This window comes from Hypanus sabinus, chromosome 1 (assembly GCF_030144855.1).
Source record: "Hypanus sabinus isolate sHypSab1 chromosome 1, sHypSab1.hap1, whole genome shotgun sequence".
Classification (NCBI taxonomy): Eukaryota; Metazoa; Chordata; class Chondrichthyes; order Myliobatiformes; family Dasyatidae; genus Hypanus; species Hypanus sabinus.
In genome coordinates this window covers 71,910,033-71,931,282 of record NC_082706.1, presented here as the reverse complement: position 1 = coordinate 71,931,282, position 21,250 = coordinate 71,910,033, and the positions used below count along the sequence as shown (strand labels likewise).

At 39.5% G+C, this 21,250-nt stretch overlaps 1 protein-coding gene across 1 annotated transcript in view; it reads left to right on the top strand.

Annotated features, from left to right (window-relative positions):
- The first annotated feature begins 4,324 nt into the window (after positions 1-4,324).
- ndufb9 (NADH:ubiquinone oxidoreductase subunit B9) overlaps positions 4,325-21,250 on the top strand; it is an 81,319-nt gene continuing 64,393 nt past the window's right edge. The window contains exon 1 of the mRNA XM_059971006.1: positions 4,325-4,478. Coding sequence (XP_059826989.1) covers positions 4,393-4,478 — 86 coding nt within the window. The 5' untranslated portion in view covers positions 4,325-4,392. The remainder of the gene's footprint in view (positions 4,479-21,250) is intronic.

Genomic DNA, 21,250 nt, shown 5'->3' with positions numbered 1-21,250 from the left:
GAACTGTACACAATACTCCAAATTTGGCCTCACCAATGCCTTGTACAATTTTAACATTACATCCCAACTCCTATACTCAATGCTCTGATTTATAAAGGCCAGCATACCAAAAGCTTTCTTCACCACCCTATCCACATGAGATTCCACCTTCAGGGAACTATGCACCATTATTCCTAGATCACCCTGCTCTACTGCATTCCTCAGTACCCTACCATTTACCATGTATGTCCTATTTTGATTATTCCTACCAAAATGTAGCATCTCACACTTATCAGCATTAAACGCCATCTGCCATCTTTCAGCCCACTCTTCTAACGGCCTAAATCTCTGCAAGCTTTGAAAACCTACTTCATTATCCACAATGCCACCTATCTTAGTATCATCTGCATACTTACTAATCCAATTTACCACTCCATCATCCAGATCATTAATGTATATGACAAGCAACATTGGACCCAGTACAGATTCCTGAGGCACACCACTAGTCACTGGCCCCCAACCTGACAAACAGTTGTCCACCATTACTCTCTGACATCTCCCATCTGTTGAATCCATTTTACTACTTCAATATTAATACCTAACGATTGAACCTTCCTAACTAACTTTCTGTGTGGAACCTTGTCAAAGGCCTTACTGAAGTCCGTATAGACAACATCCACTGCTTTACCCTCGTCAACTTTAAAAACCTCTTTAAAAAATTCAATAAGATTTGTCAAACATGACTTTCCACACATAAATCCATATTGACTGTTCCTAATCAGACCTTGTCTATCCAGATTATTATATATGTCATCTCTAAGAATACTTTCCATTAATTTATCCACTACTGACATAAAACTTACAGGCCTATAAATACTAGGCTTACTCTTAGAACCCTTTTTAAACAATGGAACAACATGAGCAATACACCAATCCTCCGGCACCATCCCTGTTTCTAATGACATTTGAAATATTTCTGTCAGAGCCCCTGCTATTTCTACACTAATTTCCCTCAAGGTCCTAGGGAATATCCTGTCTGGGCCCGGAGATTTATCCACTTTGATACTCCTTAAAAGTGCCAGTACTTCCTCCTCTTTAATCATCATAGTTTCCATAACTTCCCTACTTGTTTCCCTTACGTTACACAATTCAATATCCTTCTCCTTAGTGAATACTGAAGAAAAGAAATTGTTCAAAATCTCCCCCATCTCTTTTGGATCTTTTTTTAGACACATAGCTGTCTACTCTGATTCTCTAAGGGACCAATTTTATCCCTCACTATCCTTTTGTTATTAATATAACTGTTGAAACCCTTTAGGTTTATTTTCACCTTACTTGCTTACTTACTTTTCACCAACCTCGTATCTTAGCTTTTCTAATTTCTTTCTTAAGATCCTTTTTACATTCTTTATATTCCTTGAGCACCTCATTTACTCCATGCTACCTATATATATTGTAGATCTCTCTCTTTTTCTGAACCAAGTTTCCAACCTCCCTTGAAAGCCATGGCTCTCTCAAACTTTTAACCTTTCCTTTCAACTTAACAGGAACATAAAGTTTCTGTACTCTCAAAATTCCACCTTTAAATTACCTCCTTCCCATAAAACAAATAGTCCCAATCCACTCCATCTAAATCCTTTCGCATCTCCTCAAAGTTAAACTTTCTCCAGTCAAAATTCTCAACCCTGGGTCCAGTCCTATCCTTTTCCATATTGTTCAAAGGATTGCATCAATTTAGGTAAAGAGTATGTTGGTTGCCCTAGATATATCAAAATGTCATCCACATAAAAGGCTAATTTATGCTCTGTCCCTTTAATAGTAATTTCCCTGATATCTGCATTTTGTCTGATGTATTGAGCTAATGGTTCCAGATATAATGTGAAGAGTAGCGGTGACCAGGCACAACCCTGTCTTGTGCCCCTTTCTAGGGTAAAACTATTTGATAAACATTCATTGATTTTAATCCTAGCAGTAGGATTGTCATATAGTGCCTGTATAGTTTCAATAATTGTGTCATGTAAATCAAATCTATGTAAAACTTTGTAAAGAAAGTTCCAATTAACTGAATCAAATGCCATGCTAATCACTATTGCTTCAAATTTATTTTTTTATATATGATCCATAATGTGAAGTGTCCTTCATATATTGTCTTGTGTTTGGTGTTGTTATATAAAATGATCATTATGTATCAGTGTGGGTAGAAACTCTTTTAATCGTTTGGCCATGATGGAGGTAAATAATCTATAATCTACATTAAGAACAGGTGACTGAATAGTCTAAATGACTCGCATTCCATTTTATCCTTGCCTTCTTTCGGCATAGCTGAGATTATCGCCTCCTTCCGGCTCGGTGGCATTTACGCCTGTTTTAGAGCCCAGTTCAGTGTGGGGAGTAAAACAGGAATTAACTCATTTTTAAATTCTTTATATCACTCTACCATATATCCATCTGATCTTGGTGACTTGCTTAATTTAAGCCTACTATTTGCAGTTTTTAGTTCAACTTCAGTTATGTCAACAGTCATTGTTCTATTTTGTTCTTCGTTTAAAGTGGGTAACTCTAGATAATTCAAGAAGGTGTAAGCCTAGTAACTTCTAAGGTAGGTACATATTCAGCACAACTTTGTGGGCCGAAGGGCCTGTATTGTGCTGCAGGCTTTCTATTTGTCTATGTAAAGAAAACATAGTAGTAACTAAATTAGGAGTCTGCAGAGATTCAGCATGACATCTAAAACTTTGACAAACTTCTATAGATGTATAGTTGAGAGTGTATTGACTGGCTGCATCACAGCCTGGTATGAAAACACCATTGCCTTAAGTTTTGTTTAATGTATTGACAGAAATGTCTGAACTTGTTTCAACTAATGGGAGAATGTAACTTAATTCAAATAGTGTCTGGTTACAAAGGATGAAGCACAGGCACTTACTAAATTAACAGTGAATTTGGGATTGCATTAGAGATAATCCAGGACTAAGGAATTAATGCAGGGTTTATGAATATGTGAAATCATTTTTACTGGATTTTATTCTTAAGTGTACAGTCTTAAATGGTTTGTTAGCCTGTAAGCTTGGTGCCTGCTAGTTCAATGGCTGTGTTTAAATGATAGGATTTTGACAGGCTAATGTATTTGAGAAGTATTTTTTGTTGAAAGTGCTTTGTTAATGTATATGGGGTAAGGAAATAAAACAAAATAAACTGTCTGAATCTTTAATTTTAATGATCAAACATATCATACAGTGGTAGACAGGTGTAGGATAACAGTATATTTTCTAGTTCCATAGAAGTGAATGAAATACCGTTGTTATGATTTTGCTGACTTGTGAATATTCATTGTTCAGTAGCTTCAGGTAAACTGAAATCATTCCATGGACAATGGCCATATTTTCCAACTCTTTGTACACATTAACAGATCTTGCAGATTTTTATTTTTTTAAGATGTACATGATAAATAAATAAATTTTTAATAAGTGGTCAAAAAAAAAGAAAATCTTTTAAAAAGCAGTGGATTCAGCCCAGCGCATAATGGGTAAAGTCCTCTCAATCATTGAGCACATCAACATGAAACACTGTTGTAGAATCAGAGATCCTCACTACCCCAGGCCATGTTCTCTTCTTGCTGTTGTCATCAGGAAGAAGGTACAGGAGCCTCAAGACTCGCACCACCAAGTTCAAGAACAGTTATTACCCCTCAACCATCAGGCTTTTGAATAAAAGCTGATAACTACACTCACTTGCCCCATCATTGAAATGTTCCTGTAGCCAATCATCTCACTCGAAGGACCCTTTATCTCATTAGCTCATGTTCTCGTTATTTATATTTGTATTTGCACAGCTTGTTGCCTTCTGCACTCTGGTTGATCTTTCATTGATCTTGTTATAGTTACTATTCTATAGATTTGCTGAGTGTGCCCACAGGAAAATGAATCTCGGGTTTATATATGTTTTTTGATAATAAACTTCACTTAAATCAACGTGGATAACTTCACTCAGTGCAACTCTGAACTGATTCCACAATCTACAGACTCAGTTACAAGGACTCATGTTCTCTGTATTATTTTTTATTTGCACATTGGTTGTTTATCATTCTTTATTTTTGCAAACCTTCTACATAAATTCTATTATATTTCCTTGTTTTTCCTGTGAATGCCTACAAGAAGTTGAATCTTAAGTACGTGGTAACATATGCATAATTTGACAACACAGTTAAGACTTTTTACTCCAAAGTCACAGCCCCTCATAACCCTCTCGAGTTCATCAGGGCGCTCGGAACCCTTTAATTTACCATTATCACGTGGTTGCTCATTGGTCCTCCAGTATCCCGTGACCCTCGCGGCGTCGGCTGTCCGAGGTCCTCCGATTTCCCAGGGTCCTCGAGCTGGGCGGTGAAGGGGAAGGAGAAGGTTGAATTGCGTGATGGCAGCTTACTTGACACACCAGCAGAAAGTGCTTCGGCTTTACAAACGGGCTCTGCGCCATTTGGAGTCCTGGTGCATCTTCAGGTTCGTCTTCTCTGTCATTTCAGTGAGGAGGGCTTGGATCATAGATCCTGGTGGTGTAAACCGAGGTTATGCATCTGGTGGCAGTTTTCACGGGAAATGAATTTGATTATCGGGGCGCTTGCATGGAGAATTTTATTTAGCGCTTAGCTGGATTCGTGTAGCGAGCCCACTTGTTTCCTCGTGCCCCTTTAGTCCGAGCAAGACTGATGTGATGCCGACGAATCTCAGAGAGGGTGCGAGGAGCGGAGAAGACTGATACGATTGTTGCTCTCAGTTACACTTTAGTCCTGAATCCTCTCATTGCGTTTCTTCTCTATTGTACTGGGCCGATACAGGCCTGTTGAATTCCACCGGATTGCTGTGATTTCCTGGCCATCCTTTCAGGCGTGAGGTGACATTCAGTTTCCGTGTCTGGCATGGTTGTTTCAGCAGAGAATGTGCGTTTAGCAGGATCAGAAAATCAGATGCAAAAGACTGCAAATGCAGGAATCTGAGGCACAAAGCAATCTATTTGTTGCTCCTGTTTCCCCTGTTACTCTGAAAAATCAGATTACTTGCTCTTCGTCAGTCCTGACGAAGGGTCTCGGCCCGAAACATCGACAGTGCTTCTCCTCATAGATGCTGCCTGGCCTGCTGTGTTCCACCAGCATTTTGTGTGTGTTGCTTGACTTGCTCTCGTCTACAGTTGGTCAAATCTTACAGTCTTCATCTAAGTTTTGAGCTGTCACAAAATACTACTTTATTGTCACCAAGCAATTGATACTAGAGAGTACGATCATCACAGCGATATTTGATTCTGCGCTTCGTGCTCCCTGAAGTACAAATCCAAGTAAATAATAGAAAAGGAAAAGTAAGGTAGTGCAAGTTAGGTCCAGATATTTGGAAGGTACAGCTCAAATCCGGGTCAGGATCCATTCAACAGTCTTATCACAGTTGGAAAGAAGCTGTTCCCAAATCTGGCCATACGAATCTTTAAACTCCTGAACCTTCTTCTGGAAGGAAGTGGGACAAAAAGTGTGTTGGCTGGGTGGGTCGTGTCCTTGATTATCCTGGCAGCACTGCTCCAACAACGTGTGGTGTAAAGTGAGTCCAAGGATGGAAGATTGGTTTGTGTGATGTGCTGGGCTGGGCTATGTTCACTATCATCTGCAGCTTCTTCTGGTCTTGGGTAGGACAACTTCCATACCAGATTGTGATTCACCCTAGAACAGGGGTCGGCAACCCGCGGCTCCGGAGCCGAATGTGGCTCTTTCATCTCTGTGCTGCGGCTCCCCGTGGTTTGTTAGTTTTTGAAATGTAATTCGGAATTTGAAGATTATGGTGATCTTGTACAATCTAAATAAAACGTTGTGGCGACCCCATTTCCTGGCACATCTGAACTGGCTCACAATTGGCCACCGTTCCGGCTAAGGGAGATAGCCTACAGGGGTTTGTGAGTACGTGTCTTTTGGAGCATCCACGCCCACGGGGGGGCGGGTTGAGGGAGGCTTTAAAGCAAGGCTGTTTAGTTCGAATAAAGTTATCTTTGGTGTCGTTATTTTAGCGCTGCGTGTAGCACACCGCTACAACGTGTTTTTTATCGCTATTAATATACATCACCACTGCCAATGCCTGACACCCGCCAGTGCGCGCTTTCTTTTAATTCTTCGATCCAAGGTAGGCTAACTATGGAGTAACCTTCAACCCAACGACTTTTTTTTGGAGTTCAAAATGTTTTTGTTGCATGCAGAAATGTAATTTCGTTTTCTCTGCAGGAATTCATCAATTTCATAAATGCAACACATTACAGTTTGTTTATACATAGCATAAAGACAAAAAAAACCGTTGTATGCAGTTGTATGCATTTTAAATGTCAAATGGGTTTTGTGGCTCCCAGTGTTTTCTTTTCTGTGGGAAATGGGTCCATATGGCTCTTTCAGTGGTAAACGTTGCCGACCCCTGCCCTAGAAGAATGCTTTTTGCGGTGCACCTATAAAAATTAGTGGACAGGCGAAATTTCTTCAGCTTTCTCAGGAAGTAAAGGCACTGGTGGGCCTTCTTGGCAGTGGAGTCTGCTTTGTTAGACCAAGTCAGGTCATTTGTGATATTCACACCGAGGAACTTAAAGATTTTGACCTGTTCCACCTGTGCACAACAGATGTATATGGGGTCGTGCGGTCCGCTACTCCTTCTGAAGTCAACAACCAATTCCTTCGTCTTGCTGACGTTGAGGGATAGATTATTGTCTTTGCACCATGCCACCAAATACTTGATCATTGGTATGACTGTAACCTGCTAAACCCATGTTGTGCTCACCACAGAAGAACATGCATTTGCTGGAACAGTTTGTCAGCCCTTTGCAATTACCTTTTTAAATCAGTCATTAAAATTTTGTCTGCTCTTCATCTAAGTTAGAATAATAGAAAAACACAATCTTACCTAAACCAATAACACCCAAACAATTGTACCTTACATGTCTTTATTGAAAACATGTTTAATCATTCACAGTCCAGGCTGGAAAAAGTATGTGAACCTTTGTATTAAATAACTGGAAGAACCTCCTTTAGCAGCAGTAATCTCCATCAAATGTTTCCTGTTGCTGCTGATCAGACTTGTTCAACAGTGCAGAAGAATTTTAGAGCATTCCTCCATCGAAAACTGTTTCAGTTCATCAATATTTCTGGGATATCTTTCATGAACAGCCCTTTTCTGGTCATGCACAGCACCTTAAGGTCTGGACTCTGACTTAACCATTCCAAAACACAACTTTTTTTTCTTTTTAGACCATTCTATTCTTGATTTACATGTGTGTGTTTTTGTTGAATCATCTAACTTCTGTTAAGCTTCAGGTGATGGACTGCTACCCTGACATTCTCCTTTAAACTGTCTTGATACAATTCTGAATTCATTGTTCCCTCAATGATTGCAACCTGGGGCAGCAAAATAGCCTCAAACCATGATGCTCCTTCAACAACTCCCTATGCGATTCCCTTGTCCATTTGTCCCCCTCATCCCTTCCCACCGATCTCTCTCCTGGCACTTATTCTTGTAAGCAGAACAAGTGCTACACCTGCCCTTGCGCTTCCTCCCTCACCACCTTTCAGGGCCCCAGACACTTCACCTGTGAGTCGGCTGGTGTGACATTCTGTGACCGGTGCTCCAGGTGTGGCCTTCTATATATTGGTGAGACCTGACGCAAACTGGGAGACTATTTCCATGAACACATATGCTCTGTCCGCCAGAGGAAGCAGGATCTCCCAGTGACCACAGATTTTAATTCCACGTCCCATTCCCATTCCAATATGTCTATCCATGGCCTCCTTTACTGTAGAGATGAAGTCACACTCAGGTTGGAGGAACAACCTGTCTGGGTAGCTTCCAACCTGATGGCATGAACATTGGTTTCTCTTAACTTCCGATTATGCTTCCTCCCCTTCTAACCCCACCCATATTTATTTTTTATATATGTATTTTTTCCCTCTCTTTCCCTCTCACAATAATTCCTAGCCTGTTCTCCTCTGGTGCTCCCCTACCACTTTGTTTCTACCAAGGCCTTCAGTCCTATGATACTTCCCCTTCTCAGGCCTTGTATCCCTTTTGCCAATCAACTTCCCAGCTCTTAGCTTCATCCCTTTCCCTCCTGTCTTCTATCATTTCAGGTCTCCCCCTCCCTCTCCCACTTTAAAATCTCTTACTATGTCTTTTTTCTGTTAGTCCTGACGAAGGGTCTCGGCCTGAAACGTTGACTGTATTTCTTCCTATAGGTGCTGCCTGGCCTGCTGTGTTCTACCAGCATTTTATGTGTGATGCTCCTTCCACTGTGCTTCACAGTTGGAATGAGGTTTTGATTTGGTGTGCAGTGCCCTTTTTCTTCCAATCATAGTAATGTGTATTTCTGCCAAAAAGTTCAACTTTTGTATTATCTGTCCATAGAACATTGTCTCAGAAGCATTGTAGAACATCCTGGTGATTTTTTGCAAACTTGAGACATGCAGCGATGTTTTTTTGGAGAGCAATGGTTTCCTTTGTGGTGTTCTTCCATTAACACCGTTCTTGTTCAATGTTTTCCTTTTAGTAGACTCATGAACAGAGACTTTTAGGAAGTTCTAGAGATTTCTGCAGGTCTTTTGCTGTTTCCCTTGGGTTCTTTTTCACCTTAAGTATTACATGTTCTGCTTTTGGTGTGATCTCTGTAGAATGCCCACTTCTGGGGAAAGTAGCTGAGCTTCCTCCATTTGTAGGCAGTTGCTTACCGTGGACTGATGAACACTCAGGCCTTTAGAAAAGCTTTTGTAGCCTTTTCCAGCTTCGTGCATCTCTACAATTCTTCGAAGATGACCTGAAAGTTGTTTTTATTGAAGCATGGTGCACATAAATAGATCTTTCTTGAGAAGAGCAGGCTCTGTTGATAACCTGACTTTATGTGCTTTTTTTTAATATAGAGCAGGGCAGCTTGACAACCCACACCTCCAATCTCATCTCATTGATTGGAACACCTGACCCCAAATAGCTTATGTCGAATGCTTTACCTCAGAGGTTCACATACGTTTTTGAACCTGGACTGATTGTTTAAATGGTGTACTCAATGTTGTTGAGAACTAGAATTGTTTGTGTGTTATTAGTTTAGGCAGATTGTATTTGTCTATTATTGTTGACAGATGAAGATCAGACTGCATTTTATAAGTAATTAATGCAGAAAGCCAGGTGATTTCAAAGGGTTCACAAACTGTTCAACTGTCTGTAATGCCCTGGTTAAGATTTCTGCTGCTATGCTGTAAGGTATTTTTATTTTAATAGTGTTCTGCAAAAGCAGTGTGGCCTGTTTGTAAGATTGTCTTGACATGTGTTGTAACTTGCTGCCTAGTTTTATTTGAAGGAGCTGTGGGTGGGATTAGCTTTCTGAAGGACAGCAGACTGATTTGGGGTCTTTTGGTGGGAGCAGGGAAAAAAGAAGATGCACACAAAATGCTGCCTGAAAGAGAGACCATATTTAAAAATATGTTTTGTGCTGAAGAACATTGCAAGGAATAAGTGTCACTGGAATATGCAGCCAGTTAAAATGCATCTGTACGGTACATCTGTAGAAATTTATGAGCGTCTTTGGTGACATAACAAATTTCTGTAAACTCCTAATGAAATATAGCTGCTGTTGTGCCTTCTTTGTAACTGCATCAATATGTTGAGCCCAGGATAGATCATCAGAGATGTTGACACCCAGAAACTTGAAATCGATCACCGTTTCTATTTCTGACCTCTCCAAGGACTGGTATCTGTTCCCTTGTCTTACCCTTTCTGAAGTCCACAATCAGTTCTTTGGTCTTAATGACACTGACTGCAAGGTTGTTGCTACATCATCACTCAACTAGCTGATATATCTTGCTCCTGTGTACCTTTTTGTCGCTAGTACTGGATTACAAATGGATTTGTTCCATTATTCATACTATTCTTCTTACTAATAAGATTTAGATCATTAGTGCAAATTTTGCAGGCTGTATCATGTGTTAGTAGAGCTTTGTATTCAGTATTTATAATGGAGAATTTGCATGTACAACATTTATACATGGTGTAGGTTCTGACAACCCTTTCAAAAGGTGATAAACCATGTCAGTTGATGAGGGAACGGGATTCTGTGTGAACAAAATTATTTTGTATTTCTGATTTCTAAAGAACATGATTTACTACTATGTTTCAGTTGCAAGATAACTTTCAATTTGGAGTGAAGGAGGGTGAAGGGTGACATGACAGTAGTGTATAAGATGATAAGGGGCAAAGATCGAATGGGGAGCTAGAAACATTTTTTAGGACAGAAATAATTTTAAAGTGATGGAGGAAAGGTTTGGGGGGTGGGGTGGGTAAGTTCATTCTGTACATAGAGAGTGGTGGATGTGTGGAATGCCCTGCCAGGGTTGGTGGTAAAAGCAGATACTATAAGACATAGGAGCAGTATTAGGCCATCTGGCCCATCGATCATGGGTGATCCTTTTTTTCTCCCTCCTGAATCTCTGCCTTAAATATACCCAATGACCTGCATGTGGCAACAAATTCCACAAGTTCACCACCCTTTGACTAAAGAAATTTCTCTGCATCTCTGTTCTGAAAGGGCGCCCCTCTGTCCTGAGGCTGTTCCACATCTGCTCGGTCTAGGCCTTTCAACATTTGAAAGGTTTCAATGAGATTTCCCCATCATCCTTCTGAATTCCAACGAGTATAGACCCAGAACCATCAAACATACCTCGTATGATAACCCTTTCATTCCTGGAATCATCCTTGTGAACCTCCCCTGGACCCTCTCCAAAGCCAGCACATCCTTTCTAAGATGAGGGGCCCAAAACTGTTCACAATACTCAAAGTGAGGCCTCACCAGTGCCTTTTCAAGTCTCAGCATCACCTATTCTTATATTCTAGACCTCTTGAAATGAATGCTAACATGGCACTTTCCATCCTCACCACCAACTCAACCTGCAAGTTATCCTTCAGGACTCCCAGGTCCCTTTGCATCTCAGATTCCTAGATTTTCTCCCCGCTTAGAAAATAGTCAGCACATTTACTTCTACTACCAAAGTGCATGACCATCCATTTTCCAACATTGTATTTTATTTGCCACTTTCTTGCCCATTCTTCTTCTGCATCCTACCCGTTTCCTCAATACTACTTTCCCCTCCACCAATCTTCGTATCATCTGCAAACTTGGCAACAAAGCCATCAATTCCAACATCTAAATCATTTGTATACAGCATAAAAAGAAGCAATCCCAACACTGACTCCTGTGGAACACCGCTAGTCACTGGTGGCCAACCAGAAAAGGGTCCATTTATTCCCACTCACTGCCTCCTACCAGTCAGTCAGTGCTTTAACCATGTTAGTAACTTTCCTGTAATACAAATGGGCTCTTAACTTGGTAAGCAGCCCTACGTGAGGCACCTTGTCAAAGGCCTTCTGAAAATCCAAATATACGACAACCACTGCATCCCTTTATCTATCCTACTTGTAATCTCCTCAATTAATTCCAACAGGTTCATCTGGCAGGATTTTCCCTGCTGACTTTGTACTATCTTGTTCTGTGTCACCAAGTACTCCATCACCTCTTCCTTAACAAATGACTCCGGCATCTTCCCAACCACTGAGGTCAGGCTAACTGGTCTATAATTTCCTTTCTCCTGCCTTCCTCCTTAAAGAGTGGAGTGACATTTGCAATTTTCCAGTCCTCTGGCATCATTGCCAGAGTCCAGTGATTTTTGAAAGATCACTTCTAATGCCTCCATAGTCTCGTAACACTTGCTTTTTTTTGTGTAATTTATTTTTTTATTGAAGTTCATAATCAAACAAACATTTCCATAAGATGTATTTCAGATATTGTAAATATAATCATATATGTCACAAATCTCCACATAGTATTTATCTGAGGTATACACTTAAAGAGTGGAAAGAAAAAACAAGCAAAAGGAAAAAAACTATGTACAAATAGGGAGTGATTTTTTTTTACAACATATTGATTTGTGAGAATAAAATCAGGCCTATGAGGCATTATGTAGTTAGACCATTTTCCCCAGTATGAATCAAATTGTTCCAGCTTATGAGTAACAGATACTGTTATCTTCTCCATTTTGTAAATGTCCATTGTAATTTCCATCCATGCTTTTAAAGTTGGGCTCTCCTGTGATAACCATTTCCTAGTAAGAGTCTTATTACCAACCACCAAAAGTATATTCATTAAATATTTATCTCTTTTCAACCATTCTTGAGGTATATATCCAAAATATATGGTCTTACTCTCTAAGGGTATTTCACATTTAAAGATGTCTTGTAGGGCATTGTGTATCCCCCTCCAATAGTCTTTGATAACAGGGAGGTCCCAAAAAAATATAATGATCTGCATTTTGATTTCCACAATTTCTGCAGCAATCAGGGAGGTTACTATCATAATGGGATTTCTGAGAGGGTGTAATAAAATATCTTAAGTTTTTCCATCCAAACTCCCTCCATTTCTGTGAAATGGTACACCTCCATTGATATCTCCATATTGTTGTCCCCTCTTCAGATATAATTATCCCTCCTTCCTTCTCCCATTTTGTTTTAATGTATGAAGTCAAATGTGTTTTAAGATTGAAATGATTCTACTACCATTATCTGAATTATATGCTTTTCTAATTAGCTCTATCAAGCATGTACTTGCCTTGGTTACATTTTTAAGCATCTTATTAACATATTGTCGCGTCTATAAATACCAATAAAAATCTTGTTTTTCTAATAAGTGTTTCTCCTTAAGCATTTCAAAACTGAACAGTGTTCCTGCTTTCATTATGTTGCAAAGAACATAATTCCTTTAGCTGTCCAGTCCTTAAATCTAGCATCCAATTTATTTGGTGTAAAATCTGAGTCATATGCACACCATTTAAGAATTGCAATATATCCCTCTAGATTATATTCTTTTATAGTAGTTTTCCATATTTTAAGAGTCAGTTTCACCCATGGGTTATCAATAGTACTTACGTACCTTTGCAGGTTGTTAGCGGCCAAAATTGCTTGTATAGGGATGGGAAGTACCTGCTCCTCAATGTTTTTCCATTGAGCATCATATGATGGGTTGCACCAACATATCACAGCTCTCAACTGTGCTGCAAAGTAATAATCTCTAAGAGAAGGTAGGCCCCATCCCCCCTTTTCCTTTGCTAATTGCAAAGTTTTGAGATGAACTCTAGGCCTTTTACCCTGCCAAATATACCTTGATAGCATCTTGTTCCATTCATTGAATTGATTTTGATTAATCTCTATTGGTAGGGTCTGAAAGAGATATAACAGTCTGGGCGGTATATTCATTTTAATAGACTCAATCCTTGAATTGAGACTGAAGAAAGGAATCAGGCTTCATCTTGCCACATCTTCCTTAACTTTTTTTATATAAAGGCTGATAATTACATTCTGATAATTTTGCCAAATCTTTTGGCATAATGATGCCCAAATATTTGAAAGACTCTTTTTACCATGCCCAGGGATATCAACTTTCAATTTCTCTTGGTGGGCTATAGTAATATGAAAGTAATTGGGTTTTATCTATGTTGATCTTATATCCTAATAATTGACCATATTGTTCAAAGGATTGCATCAATTTAGGTAAAGAATATGTTGGTTGCCCTAGATAGATCAAAATGTCATCTGCGTAACAAGCCCTTTGTCCCTTTAATAGCAATTCCCCTGATATCTTCACTTTGTCTGATGTATTGAGCTAATGGTTCCAGATATAATGCAAAGAGTAGCGGTGACCATGCACAACCCTGTCTCGTGTCCCTTTTGTAGGGTAAGACTATTTGATAAATATCCATTGATTTTAATCCTAGCAGTAGGATTATCATATAGTGTCTGTATAGTTTTAATAATTGTGTCTTGGAAACCAAATCTATGTAAAACTCTGTAAAGAAAATTCCAATTAACCGAATCAAATGCCTTTTCAGCGTCCACGCTTATCACTATTGCTTCGATTTTATTTTTTTTGTATATGATCCATAATGTGAAGTGTCCTTCGTATATTGTCTTGTGTTTGGCGTTGTCGTATAAAACCTGTCTGATCGTTACATATCAGTATGGGTCGAAACTACTCTAATCGTTTGGCCATGATGGAGGTAAATAATCTATAATCTACATGAAGAATGGATATTGGTCTAAATGACCCGCATTCCACTTTATCCTTGCCTTCTTTCGGTATAGCTGAGATTATTGCTTCCTTCCAACTAGGTGGTATTTGTGCCTCTTTTAGAGCCCAGTTCAGTGTGGGGAATAAAACAGGAATTAACTCATTTTTAAATTCTTTGTACCACTCTGCCGTATACCCATCTGATCCTGGTGACTTGCTGAATTTAAGCCTACTAATTGCAGCTTTTAATTCAACTTCAGTTATGTCAGCAGTCATCCTTCTATTTCATTCTTTGCTTAAAGTGGGTAACTCTAGAGAATTCAAGAAGGTGTCAATTTGGGTTATGCTTCCCCCGGAACTTTGGAATACAGAGTTTTGTAAAACACTTCAAAAGCTTCTTGAATTTCACTTAGCGTATTTTGTTTTGTAATTTATTTTTTTATTGAATTTCATCAAACAAACATTTCCATAAGATGTATTTCAGAAATTGTACATATGCATCATATAATCATATTTATCACAGATCTTCACAAAGTATTTATCTGAGGTATACACTTATAGAAAAGAGTGGGAAGAAAAAACAAGCAAAAGGAAAGAACTATGTACAAGTAGGGAGTGATCACACACACACACACACACACACACACACACACACACACACACACACACACACACACACACACACACACATACATTACAAATATATATTCTCATTTTGGTGGGGGAGAAGGAGTAAGTGAGCGAATAAAGAATAACAACTAAGTAATATAAAATCCACATTATAATAAGTATTTCTCGGGATAGGTATATCACCGTGTACTTTTGCTTTTGTTTAGCTTCTCAGCAGTTTTAAAGTTAGCCAAACCGTATGGCTCTTCTGAAAGGGGTGAGGACTGTCTTTGGGAAACTCCTGGTCTCTTCCTGACATGTTTGTCTCGGCTTCCTCCCGTCTCCTGCCTTCCCGATTCTCGCACTATTTCCTAAGCCGAGTGAGACAATTCCTCAGCCAGGCTTTCTTTCGTTTTGGCCATGCTGACAGACAACCCTCTGGCCTTCATGTCTGTAGTCGCCTCTTCCACCGTCTGGTACAGCTGCGTCCCGTTGTCATAAAACACTCGAAGTTTAGCAGGGTACGGAGTTTGAAATCTAATCTTATTTTGCTTTCGTACTCACTTTACCGGAGTATTCTTTGCGTTTCTGCAGGACAGCGGGGGGGGGGGGGGTAATCTTGGTCGAAATATATTATTTTATCGTCTAAAAACACTCTTTCCTTACCCCAGGCCCTTTGTAGAATCTCTGCCTTGGTGCTGTACTGAAGGAATTTAATTATAATTGATTGTGGCTTTCTATCCTGGGTAGGTTTTGGGACTAGCGCATGGTGTGTTCTCTTGATTTCCTGCTTCATAGCCGGGGGAAGATCTAGCAGTAACTTTCCGACAAACTCCGCTCCTTCGGTAACCTTGTAGATTCTGATATTTTTCTGCCATGATCTTCCCTCCAGATTAAGCAGTTTACCTTCTTGGTGATGTATTATTTTTATTGTCTTGCTCAGTATCCGTTCCATGTTTTGAATGCGATCTTCCACCTTCTCAATGCGAGTCTCTGCCACCGCTATTTTTTTATTAACGTTGGTGAGCTCTGCCTTAATATCACGGAGCTGCTGCTTTATATCTTTCTGGACCTCCATTATTTCTTTCAGGATTTCAAACATATTTGCTGCTTCATCCGAACGAGGCCCAGCGCCCGCCTCGCTCGCACGCGGTCGGGTCGGAGAGCTGCTCGCTGCACTCCTCTTGGACGCAGGCTCCACAGTGTCGCTTTTTTAATTTCCATTCTTTTTCGCCATTCTTGCCCCTCTTTTCAGTTCAAATATTTTTCAAAAAATATTATATTTGATGGGTTAATGGGGCTTAATACGTGTTTTTCCGGAGGAGCTAGTGCTTAAGCTGCCATTTTCGACGTCACCGGAAAAACCCACTTAGCTTATTTTTTATCATTTTTGTTCTTAGGTCCCTAATTCTATGGATTGTATTTCCTGCTATTTTTTTTTCAGTTTCCATGTCAGTATTTTCATAGACTTTGATCCACTTTCATAATGTCTCTGTTTCAGAAACATTAAATTTTTCCTGATTTCTTGCATAGCCAAACTATTAATTTCATTCCTAATTTTTAAAAATTTCCCCTAATGTATCCTGTGTCAAATTCAATTTGTTTTTTCTCTAGTTCCTTCAGCCTATTTTGTTATTCCTCTAATGTTTAATTCTTTATTTTTTTCTTATATGAAGATATTTCTATAATTTTCCCTCATAAGACCGCCTTCAGTGTATCCCAGAAAATGGGAGGTGAAACCTCTCCATTATTGAGTTCTAAGTAGAGACCAATTTCTTTTTTAATTTGTTCCTTAAAGTACAGATCATTGAGTAGGCTTGAATTTAGTTTCCAAATAGTATTTTTTGGTTGTAGGTCAAAATCAACAGATAAATATATAGGTGCATGGTCACTTACATCTACTGTCCCAGTTCTACAGGTGTTTATTTTGTCTTTATCTTTGTCTTTTCCAAATGTTATGAAATCATCTATTCTTGTATATACAGAATGTGGAGCAGAATAATGAGTGTAATCCCTTCTGTCAGGGAAAAGGTATCAATTAAATCAACCATATATCAATTAAACCAACATCCTCAAAAAGTGTATTAACTTATGTAAGGATTTTGTTTCATAGGTTTTTCTATTGGAAGAGTCTGTTTGGTTGTAATTGTAAATTTAAGTCTCTCCCACATATCAGGAGACCTTCTGTTTCCGCTACCATAATATCAGTAATTTTCTGAAAGAAACCAATGTCACTTCCTAGGGGTGCGTATGCATTCAATAGAGTAACTGAATTTCGGTCTATATTCCCCCTTACCAGAATATATCTGCCCTCTTTATCTCCAATTTTGAATACTTTTTCAAAAGTTAGCTTACTTTAGATAAGAATAGCAACTCCTCTCCTATGTCCTGATTTATATGAGAAGAAAAACAAATTAGTGAAGCCCATTTTCTTCAGTTTTCTATGTTCATTATCACTTAAATGAGTTTCATGTAATTATACTACATGGGCTTGTTCTTTTTTCATTTTGGATAAAATTCTATTACGTTTGATTGGATTTAATAGCCCATTGACATTAAAAGAAATGAATTTTACTTTGTCCTTAACCATCTGTATTTATCTGTCAATGTATCATTGAAATTTGCAGAATAAAACTTAATCGATCTACTCCCTGAACAAATAAGAACCAAGAAACACAAATAATAACAAAAATGGCAATTAATGTGTGATTGCAAGGCTGAGGTCTCTGGTAGATGACCCTGCGTTGAGCTAGAGGCAATGTCTAGCTGTAGGGGATAACCCCTCCTACTTGTGAGTTGAGGGCCCCATTGCAGTATTCATAAAAGTCAGTGAACAAATCCATTACACGGAAAAGATTTCCCTGTATACTCCTATATATGTGCGTGTCTGTGTGTGTGTGTGTGTGTGTGTGTGTGTGTGTATGTGTATATATATATATATATATATATATATATATATATGCACACACACACATACACACACGTATGTACACACACATACATATATACATACTCATTTTGGTGGGGGAAAAGGAGTAAGTGAGCGAGTAAAGAAGAATAACTGAGTAATATAAGATCCACATTATATTTCTCGAGATGGGTATATCACCGTCTACTTTTGTTTCCGTTTAGCTTCTCAACATTTTTAAAGTTAGCCAAACCTTATGGCTCTTCTGGAGGGGGTGAGGGCTGTCTTTGGGAAAAATCGCAGTCTCTTCCTGATATACTTCTCGGCCTCCTCCCGCCTCCTGCATTCTCGCACTATTTCCCAAGCGGAGCGGGATAATTCCTCTGCCAGGCTTTCCCTCGGTTTGATCACACTGATGGGCAGCCCTCTAGCCTTCATGTCTGTAGTCGCTTCTTCCACTGTCTGATACAATTGGATTCCATCTCGATAAAACACTTGCAGGGTACGGAGTTTGAAATCTAATCCTTTCTTGCTTTACTTCAGAGTATTCTTTAAGTTTCTGCAGGACTGCGGGGCGGGCTAATCTTGGTCAAAATATATTAATTTATCGTCTAAAAACACCCTCTTCTTACCCCAGGCCCTGCGTAGAATCTCCGCCTTGGTACTGTATTGAAGGAATTTTATTATTATTCAGCGTGGCTTATCTGCTCTATCTTGAGTAGGCTTAGGGACGAGCGCGAATTGCTCAGGGAATTGCTCTCTCAATTTCCAGCTCCATAGTCTTGGGAAGCTCCAACGCAGCAACTTCCCGACAAACTCCATCATAGACAAGTCCTTCACTCCTTCGGGAATGTTGTAGATTCTGATATTTTTTCACCGTGATCTTCCCTTTAAGTCAAGCAGTTTACCTTCTTGGTGATGTATTATTTTTATTGCCTTGCTCAGTATCCGTTCCACGTTTTGAACGCGATCTTCCACCTTCTTAATTTGAGTCTCTGCCACTGCTATTTTTTGATTGACGTTGGCAAGCTCTGACTTAATATCATGTAACTGCTGTTTTATATCTTTCTCCCTTATCTCTTTCAAAATTTCGATTATACTTGCCGCTTTGCCTGAACGAGGCCCAGTTTCTGCCTCGCTAGTACGCAGTCGGGTAGGAGAGCCGCTTGCTGCAGTCCTCTCAGCCACAGGCTCCGCAGTGTCACTTTTATTTCCATTCTTTTTCCCCATTGTTGCCCCACTTATCAGTTCAAATACTTCCGAAAAATATTATATTTGATAGGTTAACAGGGCTTAATACGCATTTTTCCAGAGGAGCCAGTGATTTAAGCTGCCATTCTCGATGATGATGTCACTGGAACCTCATCCAAAGCTACTTCAATGTTGAATTTGAACCCTCATCCACTACTTCCACTGGCAATTTATACCACATTCTCACCACCCTCTGAGTGAAGAAGTTCCCCCTAGTGTCTCTCTTAAACATTTTATGTTTAATTCTAATTCTAGTCTCACTCACCCTCTGTGACAAAACCCTACTTGTATTTGCCCTATTTGTACCCCTTATAATTTTGAATACCTCTATCAGATCTCTCCTCATTCTTCAGGGAATAAAGTCTTGACCTTCATAACCTTTCCCTGTATCTCAAGTCGCCAATTCCTGGCAATATCCTTGTAAATTTTCTTTGTATTCTTTCAATCTTATTGATAGATTTCAAGTAGGTAGGAGACCAGAACTGCACTCAGTACTCGAAACTAGACCTCACCAATGTCTTATACACCGTCAACATAACATCCCAACTCTTGCACTCAGTACTTTGGTTTATGAAGGCTAATGTGCTGAAAGCTCTCTTTACAATCCTAGCTATTCCTGACATCACTTCCAAGGAAGTATGGATATGTATTCCCAGATCATTCAATTCTACCACATTCCTCAGTGCCCGACTGTTCACTGTGTAAGTCTTTGTTTTCTTTTTACATCTTTTTATTGATTTTAAACAAACAAATGAAACATTGAGTATTAATAAGTAATTAATAGTTTAAGGTATAAATAGTTGATAATCCACATATAATAACCTCCCAAACTCAGTAGTTACAGAAAATGGAAAAAATAAGAACCCCCCCCCCCCCCCCCCGGCCAAAAAAGCAAAAAAAAGCTAACCTAACCAACATGGGTCATTACCATTATATCAAATAGACACAGTAGTGTCAATAACTCCACACCTCTATCCAAATAATTAAAGATTATTATTTGGTAAGAATAAGGTTTAGGAAAAGTCAGTGTAGCTCATATGAAAATGTTGAAAAAATGGTCCCCAAGTTTCTTCAAATTTAACTGAAGGGTTGAAGACAGCACTTCTAATTTTTTCTAAACTCAAACAAGAAATAGTTTGAGAAAACCATTGAAATGTAGTTGGAGGATTAATTTTTTTCCAGTTCAATAGGATAGCTCTTCTAGCCATTTGTTACGTATCCCGTAACTGGATAACTTACCAGCAAAGACAGAGAGGTTGAAGTCTGATGTCACTATTTTCAAATGTTTTTATTTATAAAGGGACACAAAAGTAAGGTTAATACATACATTCAGATAGTGCACATCGTCAACACTCAATCTAAAGCACGGGTATAGTAATAATCATCATTAAGAAGTGAGCTCTACGGTTGTCTAGGGGTTAATAGATTGTCCGTTGGAAATATAAAAGTCACTCAGAAGTCTGCAGGCCTCAGCCTTTTGAAAATCGCTGGGTTTCACGTGGGGCGACAGAGAGAGAGATTTGGGGAGAAGAGAAAAAACTTGCCGAGTCTTGATGAAGCTTCCGTGAAATTGGGGGGGGAGTGTTGGTTTCCTCTCCCCGATGTTAGTTAAAAGCGGTTTTCTGTGATTCCAGCCACAAATTCCAATCCCGGAATCTAACGCACGTGGCTTCCTTCAGAATGGCTTCCTGCTGCTGCTGGATCACTCTCTCGTGTCTTCTTGGTGCGTCTGAGGGGGCTGTACCCCTGAGACTCTCCTTTATACTTCCTCACGGGGTCGCAGGTGTCAATCAGGTTGGGATGATGCAATCTCTCTCTCAACCAGCCCACCTTGCCCGAGGGCTTTTCACGTGGTCTCCATGAGACAATAGTCGCTGTCGTCTTATTCTGCATCCCGGGTGGGATGTGCAATTTGGCACATTTCTCTCTCTCTCTCTCTCTCTCTCTCTCCTACTGGGTCTACTGACCCCCCTCCCCTTCGACGGGTGCTCTTGCGATTCTCACAAAGGAGGGGGCTGGGATCATAACACCTCCCCTCTTAAAACGTTTTTACCAGCGGTTAAAATGGAGTGGTACACAGGAGTTTTGAATCTAACACAATACACAAGTTTTTCTTTTCACAGAGTACTACTGTTATACATTCAAGTCAGTATCTAAATAGTTAACGATTACAGTGTCCCTTTCTTTAATATCTTAACATTGCGAACCATACATCCGACTTCAATTCAATAACCACCTATTTATTTTTTTCTCTTAATAGCAACAAAACTAAGGAGGTGCATTTACTTAGCTTAGGTGCATTTACAAAAGTTTACGCGAATACTAATCGTTTCAGTCGTTTAACTTGACCGGCAGGTCTCCAAAGGGCTGTCTTTATTATTCACAGGCTTTGGCGCA